At 57.6% G+C, this 7,957-nt stretch overlaps 1 protein-coding gene across 4 annotated transcripts; it reads left to right on the top strand.

Annotated features, from left to right (window-relative positions):
• The first annotated feature begins 14 nt into the window (after positions 1 to 14).
• On the top strand, positions 15 to 6,809 carry PHETA1 (PH domain containing endocytic trafficking adaptor 1). 4 transcript variants are annotated; one of them, XM_015588001.2, is made up of 2 exons: positions 15 to 2,330; positions 4,166 to 6,809. In XM_015588001.2, the coding sequence occupies exon 2, from the start codon at positions 4,200 to 4,202 to the stop codon at positions 4,866 to 4,868; it is 669 nt and encodes a 222-aa protein (XP_015443487.1). In that variant the 5' UTR covers positions 15 to 2,330; positions 4,166 to 4,199; the 3' UTR covers positions 4,869 to 6,809. The 4 variants fall into 4 exon arrangements, with proteins under 4 accessions (XP_015443487.1, XP_024901311.1, XP_015443486.1 ...); XM_025045543.1 differs by having other exon boundaries at positions 3,637 to 6,809; XM_015588000.2 differs by having other exon boundaries at positions 15 to 2,349.
• The last annotated feature ends 1,148 nt before the right edge of the window (positions 6,810 to 7,957 follow it).

Here is a 7,957-nt window from a genome sequence, read left to right as displayed (position 1 = left end):
GCGAGGGGGCGCGGGACGCGGCTCGGGCCTCCGTGGGCCTCGGGGTCCCGCGGCCAGTTGGAGAGATCTCTGCTGGGATCTGATCATTTGCGATTCCACGACAGTGGTATTTTCCCCATTAGGGACCCCAGCTGCCAGGGGGCCCACTTGGCCGATGACCCCTCCTTCCCAGCCCCATAAGGGACTTCTGCCGCTGGGGGAACTCTGGGGACAAGCCCTCCACTTGGCGCCCACATTCTGCCGCTGACCACCCCAGCTGGGGCTCTGGCTGTCCTTTAGGAAACTCAGGAGAGCTCCCACACCACACACAAAGAAAGGGACAGTGGGCCGCTAGTAGCAGGGCGGGCCGGACCTGGAGATCCAGCCCGTGCAATGGGCAGCGGGGCTGCCTGTAGCCCGGGGCTGGCGGCCTGGCGTCGCTGTGGCCCCCGCTTCAGGGTTCCCAGAAAATGTTTTTCTGCCCTACCTGCCGCACCCTTTCCCACATGCCCACTGCTAGGGGACACGGTGGCAGCTGGCTTCGACCCTAGGTCCTGCCATGCCTTATTTGCCCCAGTGTCTGGTATTCTAGGTCAGCTGTGTCCCTGGAGAGCTTGAACCAATTATTTACCTTTTGGACAGCTTTCCTGAGTGCTCACTACCTGTTAAGCAATTTGCAAAATGGCTCTTCAAGATTATTCGACCCTTCCCTGAGGGATGGACGTTAATGTTCCCATTTTAGCATTATTTTTGGTGCCTTTCCCAGTTTGCCAGCAGGCTTTTCTCACTTTAGTTCATCGAATCCGCTCCACAGATGAGGAAACAGGCTTGGAAAGGTGAAGTGACTTTTTTAAGGCTCTCTAGCCTGCAGTAGTGGAGGTGAGAACTTGGCCTTGGGACCAGAGAGGAGCCGGGCCCTCTTCAGCTCTCTGCCTGGCAACGGACTGTTGAGTCAGTAGCAGTGCCAAAGTGGACTCTGAACTTCTTGGAAAACAACATGAGTGTAGGGAGATAGGCCAGGGACCAGGCCTTCCTAGAGGCGGGAGCCTCTGCCCCTGGCTGCTTCCTCTCTCAACAACCTCCCTCCCCCCGCCCCATTTTTGTTGGGGCTGGAGGAAGGAGGGGCCATGGGTAGAGCAGGGTCCTATGTCACCGGTGACCTTGGGCCCGGCTAGTCCCATGTGGGCAGCGAGGGGAAAAGGGCTGCTGAGCATGGGGGAAACTATTCTTCCTTTGGCCTTAATGGGTGGGGAGACCCCAAGATCAGCCCCTTCGGGCCAGTGCCTAGAGCATGGGGTTGTGGGGACAGCACTGTATCTCCGGGCAAGGTACAATGTGGGATGGGAACAGACCCCTCCTCGCGGTGCTGTTGAGTTTTAAGATGACTATTTGGCTTATTTTATTGGTATTTGAGCACCAACTGAATGCCAGACACTGGAATTCAGACAAAAACCCCTGCTCTCCTAGAGTATGCAGGTTGGGGTATCACAGTGACTGGGGAGCCTCTTTATAGGGTGGTCAGGGACTGCCTCCCTGAGGAGGTGACAGTCGAACTGAAACTGAAGGATGAGGAGTTGGCCATGTGAAGATGTGGGAAGGGCATTCCGGGCAGAGGGAACCGCCAGGGCAAAGACCTGAGGTGGGAACATGAGGAACAGCAGGGAGGCTGGGGAGCTCAGTGAGGGCGGGAGGAAGAGAGGGGAAGGGAACCTGGAGGCCATAGGGAGGGCCGAATTGTATAGAGAGAGGAGTCGGGAGCTATGGGAGCCTTGAGAGTGGAGGAGGGGTGTGGCTGGATTTAGTTTTAACAGCATCTCTCTGGGGCATGGATTTCAGTGGAGGGGCCGAGGAGAGTTTGGCTCTTACCCTGAAGAACATGGACAGGGAAGGGGCAAGGGTGGAGGCAGGGAGACTGCCGAAGAGGTTATGGCTGGAGTCGTCCATGCGAGCAATGATCGGGACCTGGAATGCGGAGGTGGCAGTGGGCAGAGGTTAGGCCAGTGATTTGGGAGAGGCTGGAGGGGGAATCAGCTGGACTTGATGGGTGGTCATGGTGGGGATGAGGGGAGAAGCCAAAGGCCATTTGCTGAGAGAGCACTGAGAGGAACGTCAACAGCTTACCGCAGCTGAGCACGTACCGTGTGCCCAGCACCGTGTGCCCAGCGCCGTCTATCTCTGTCACTGTCCCAGCGGCTCTGACTTACTGCTGTTATGATTCCATTTTACAGATGTGGAAAGAGAGGCCCAGAGAGGCTTAAAGCTTGTTTGAGGTCACACAGCTTGGACACTACAGAGCTGTCATTTGCCCAGAGAAAAGCAAGCCGAGAGACGACTGGGCAGAGGGCAAGGAGGTGAGCGGTGGCCTTAGAGGTAGGAGGGAAATGGGACAAGTAGGGTGGCTGGTTCCTGGGAGAAATGGGGCTGGGGTCTGCATGGGGTTGCTAGGCGCTGAGGGAGGATGCGTGAGTCTTATTTTGCATAGGGGAGAACTGAGGCTCAGAGAAGGGCAGGCTGGGTCTGAAGTCACACAGCTCAGGGAGGCAGAGCAGGGATTGAGCAAGGCTCTGGCCTTGGCTTGGCTGCTAGGTCAGGACAAGCTGGCCTTAACTACGAAAACGTAGCTTGTGTTGCTTCTTCCTCGAGTGCTCAGACAGGTGAGATAAGGTGGATTCGGTCGGGAGCAATCGCCCTCTCCACCCTGGGTCAGGTTGCTTGGCTGGGCCCCGCTGTGGCCAGCTGCTCCCAGGAGAGCCACCACCCATACCTCATTCCTCCAGGTCTCCACCCAGGCTGGAGAATAAACATTAATCGAGCACCTACTGTGTTCCAGGGACTTCACATACTTTGTCTCTTGAAAAATGTGGCTACTGTCTTATGTAGAGTGAGGCTATGAAGCAGGAGCACAAGGCGAGTCTTTACAGTGGCCATGGAAAACCCCAAGGGAATGTATGGCCACACTGGGGGCCTGTGTGCCACCTCCCAGTAAGCCCTACCTGGCCAGTACTGCATCATCGTATGCTTCTTGGGGAAGGTAGATAAAATCACTGAGTCAACTGCACAGAGTCAGAATCCTCTACTTTCGGTATACAGTGCCCTCTCTCCATCCCCTCCCTCCAAGTGTCAGCCATACCCTGGGCCCTTTTTCTGGATTATTTCACCACAGTTTTTTCGGCCTGTCTGACTGCATCTGCCGCCTCTCCCCTTCTCTCTGCTCTGGCTTTACTGACCTCCTGGCTGTTCCTCAAGCACACGAGCACATTCCTACCTCAGGGCCTTTGCACTTGCTGTTCCCTCTGCCTGGCATGTCTCAGGGGCTCCCTCCCTCTCCTCCTTCAGGTCTCTGCTCAAACGTTACCTTCTCATTGCAGCCTTTCCTGACCTCCGTTAAAGTCGTTCCTCTTGTCCGCAACACGCCTGAGCCCCTTCCCTGTATGAGATTTTCTATAGCACTGACGACCATCAGGGAGACTCATTTTATCTGTCCTTCTTTGCCCCCTCCACCTGCCACGAGCATGCCAGTACCACAAGAGCATCGGTCCTCTCCATCTTGGTGTCTAGAACAGTGCCTGGCACACAGTGGGTGCTTAATAAATGTTTGAACGAAGGCCCTACGACCCTCTTAAATAGGTTCTGTTCATACTCTTATTTCGCGGACAGGCAAATCAAAGATGATTTATGAAATCAAGAGCTGGGACCTGAAAGGGACTACAAAAGGTCAGCCAGTCCGGTCCCCAGGGGTGACAGAATCAGCAGGGCCTGAAATGAGACCTGAGTCTGAATTTCAGCTCTACCCAACTTGCTTTGTGACCTTGGGCGAGTGACTAACCTCTGCTTAGTTTCCTCATCTGTCAAACGGGGGTCAGGCTAGTCCCTGCCAACTAAGGTGTGCTGGGAGATGAGCTAAGACATATAAAATGCTTGGCAGGCAGACGGAATCCTTGACATTGTTTTGGGGGAGGGTGCCAGGAGGGTCGCGAGCCTGGCTTCTGGAGCCAGGGTTTTCGTCTCACCAGGCTGAGTCCCGGCTCTGCTCCTGGAGTCGTGTGGGTGCGGGCAGGTCGTCCATGCTCTTTGAGCTTCAGTTTCCTTATTTGTGGAAGAGGAGTGTTGAGTTCCGTGGCGGCTAAGGGTGGCTGTGAGGGCAGGGCAAGGCCGTGGGTGACGACTGTCCTTGGCTGGGGGACAGGCCCTGAGCCCCCGCAGGCCCCGGCCTCGCCGCCATGAAGCTGAACGAACGCAGCCTGGCCTTCTACGCCACCTGTGACGCGCCGGTGGACAATGCGGGCTTCCTGCACAAGAAGGGCGGCCGGCACGCGGCCTACCACCGGCGCTGGTTCGTGCTGCGCGGCAACATGCTCTTCTACTTCGAGGACCCGGCCAGCCGCGAGCCCGTGGGTGTCATCATCCTGGAGGGCGGCACTGTGGAGCTGGTGGAGGCGGCCGAGGAGTTTGCCTTCGCCGTGCGCTTCGCGGGGGCCCGGGCCCGAACCTACGTGCTGGCCGCGGAGAGCCAGGCTGCCATGGAGGGCTGGGTGAAGGCGCTGTCACGAGCCAGCTTCGACTACCTGCGGCTGGTGGTGCGCGAGCTGGAGCAGCAGCTGGCTGCCATGCGGGCAGGGGGCTGCCCACCCCCGCCACGCCGGCCCCGCGCCCTCCCACCCAAGGAGAACGGCTGTGCCGTCTGGAGCACCGAGCCAGCTGCCGCCACCATGAGCACGTCCACTGGCGCCCGGCCTGGGCCTGAGCCCCCGCCACTGCCGCCCCGCCGGCGGGCCTCGGCGCCCAATGGGCCTCTCGACTCAGCCTCCTTCGCCCAGCTGCACGAATGGTACGGGCAGGAGGTCAGGGAACTGAGGAGGCAGTGGCTCGGGAACCGGGCCCAGCCCTGAAGTGACAGGGGCGAGGGCCCGTCCTGAGTTCAAAGCCAGCCCTGAGGTCACCAGGGGTCTTGGTTCTAGAGAGACTCTAGTCCCAGGCCCAACCTGAGAGACCTGGCGGCCTGATTCTGAGGGGAATCGTGGTCAAGTCTTAAGGGAAATCGAGGTCTCTGTGTGGCCTTCTTTTGGGGGACTCAGCTCTGAGGAGATGCTGGGCTCTGAGTGGTGCTTTGGGACTTGTGTGACTCAGAGGAGGCCGTCATGCCTGATTTTGAGAATCCTGGGCCTGGCTGAGATTTGAGAAGCCTGAGGGTTGGTTTCAAAGGAACTCTAGCTCCATGCTCAGCCCAAATCACCCAGCACAGGCCCGTTGCTGGCAACAGGTCCTGGCTGCGGTGACAGGGACCTGACGAGGATCTGCGGCCGGAAGGCAAGTGCCCAGTCAGCCCTGGTCCCGGTGGTTCCTAACTGGGCCTCGACATGGACAGAGAGCAGGCTCGGCTGTGCAACACCACACCTGGGCCTGACTTCCTTTGCTCTGGGGCCCTCCAGAGAAGCTGGCCTGGCTCCAGGCTCCCTGCCTGCCTCCCGAAGCAGCAGGTGCAGAAGGCGCGCTGGGTTTAAAGCGTAACCGGTATGGTGAGATTGCCTGGTCCCCGGGGCTCCGAGCCTGGAGTGGGGCCAGGCAGAATTCGGCCCTGGGCCTCAGCCAGGCCTTGATGGCGCCCCTGGCGTGGAGGCGGCCCTCTGGCCTTGGCAAGTGTGTTCCTGCCACCGCTCTCGCTCCTCTCCTGACAGTCCTTAGCCACGTCCTCCAGTCTCCTTCTCCCAGAACCAGCTCTTCCACCGGGGATCCGGGCGGGGCCTCTTGGGAACTGGCCTGACCTGGTACAGTCCGGCTGGGCAGCTGTGGCCTGAGCTGACTTTCCAGTAGGTTCCACTAGGGAGGGGTAGCCATGAGCTAACTCAACACACAGAAAGGGTCTAGGTGTTGATCCGACAGGGGCAAAACAGCAGCTGCGAAGCTGTTTGGCTTCTGGAACCCCCTCCCTCCATCTCAGCCCAGCCCCCCATGCCCCTAGTATTCCCAAGGGGAGGCTGACTGCTCTTTCATTGTTCTCACTCACCACAGTGGCTGTTCTTCCAGGGAGACTCTCGGGGGGCTGGGATACCCCTAGTCCTTAAGCTGGGTCATGTTTACAGTCCTCAGTGCCCCACCCTGGGGACCCTCTGAAGATACCTCCTTTCAAGCTTTATTCCCCAGAGGGTCCCTCTTGGTGACAGACAGACGTGGCCCTGAGGCCCTTCCTGCTGTCTTTAGAGACTCCAGGGCTTGGGGAAGATTGGGGGGCTGTCTCTGTGTCTGCAATTACTAGCTCACTGCTGGTTCAGTTGACTGGGGCCTCTGTTTTAATTTAATTTTTAATACATGGGTGTTTTTTCTCTAGAAACAAAGCTTGGTGTTTTCACTACTTTTGTTTCTTGTTGGCTGGTGGTAAGGGACGGGGTGCCTGGCCGGGGTGGGGGTGGAGAGAGGGCAGCTGGCACTGCCCCCAGGGAGAGGCCCACGAGCCTTGGCTGGAGACACAGGCACCTCAAGGGTCTCGCCTGGTTCCTTGCCCTCTGCTGGATGCCCTGCTCTGTAGCAGCTGCTCTGGGGTCTTGGTGCGCTTCCTGTCCCCTCCTTCCCCGTTCTTGAGCAGTGGGGATGGAGATGGTGGCTCTTGTCTACAGGTGCTGGGTCTTCAGGGGTGTTAGGAGCTGCCCAGACCCAGCTGGTAGGGTGAGGTGTTGGTCCCCCGCCCCCGCCCACCCCCCCGGTGCAGGTTTACAAGCAGGTACAATACAATGCCCTGGTCTCCCCCGACTTCCCACCCCAAAAGCACAAGATGGGGTCAGGCAGCCTGGGAGGGGGATGTAAAGTCTAAAATAAAATAAAAGTTTGTCAAGCAATGGCTGGTTGTGTCATTTTCCCCATCAGTATCCTGGACTGATTTGCCAGGCAGAGCCAGGAGCAGGCCCAACAGAAGTGACCGATGTGTGCTACGTGCCCAAAAGCTGATGCTTTGCCTGGCACGTTCTCACAATCTCTCGTGGCAGATACTGGCCCTATTTTACAAATGAGGAAACAGGCTCAGAGAGGTTAAGAAATCTGCCACGTTCACACAGCTGAAAAATATCAGCAGGGACAGAAACTTCTGGAATCCTGTGGAAGAAGGGCAGAGTTCCAGAGGGATCTGGGGAAATGGAGTTGCAAAGTTCCTTTTCAGAAGGGAGAGAAAGCAGAGGGAAAAGTGAGGATTTGAAAAGTCAACTGTGGGCTGAAGGCCTGACAGTTGGAGAGACATCAGGACGGCAAATGGAAGAGTTAATTAAAACCAGCCCTTGGGTTCGTGGGGTTGCGGGGGCCTGGAGTGAGGAGGATCTGAGCCACCGATGCTGGTTCAGAGGGAGAGACGCTGGGATTTGATTACTAATGTCTGCTGTGCTCACAGGGTGGACGGGGCAGTGCTCGTGCTATGTGTCTGCCACCGCAGACTCGAGTCCACTGGGCTAATGGGATTTGGACGGAAGGGACTGGGCCAACAGTGCCTAGCATGATGGATGAGGCCTCTAAGTCCTCCTAATGTGGATTCAGAGCTTGGGTCACATGTCTCCCTTGCCGGCCTGGAAAAATTATGCACATTTCGGAAAATGTGGCTTAGAATGAGCAACCTATGGTCCTTGGTCTGCAGAACAAGTTCAAGAACGAGAAACGAAAAATATTAAGGTCAGGGAATCATACCACTCGTGAGCACCCAGTGCATGCTGAGTAATTCCCTCCACCTCTCCTGGGACCACAGCTGACACATGGGGGCTGGGGAAGTGGCTCCCCACACAGGCTGAGAGCACTGCCTCTGGCATTCGTGACCACAGCCACCGCAGGGCATAGAATGAGGGAAACAACAGAGACAGCCCCAAGAGGGAGAGTCACAGGTATGCCCTCAGCTGCCGGGCTTCTTGGGGCTGAAACGCTTCCATGATTTCAACTAAGACGGGGAGGGGAGACAAGCTGGTCGGTAAGGAAGTGTTGTGCCTTCCCCTGCGAACGTGTCGTGTTT

Source organism: Pteropus alecto, unplaced genomic scaffold, assembly GCF_000325575.1.
Source record: "Pteropus alecto unplaced genomic scaffold, ASM32557v1 scaffold213, whole genome shotgun sequence".
In the NCBI taxonomy this organism is placed as follows: Eukaryota; Metazoa; Chordata; class Mammalia; order Chiroptera; family Pteropodidae; genus Pteropus; species Pteropus alecto.
Note: the sequence above shows the minus strand (reverse complement) of the source record. Positions and strands in the feature narration are given on the sequence as shown.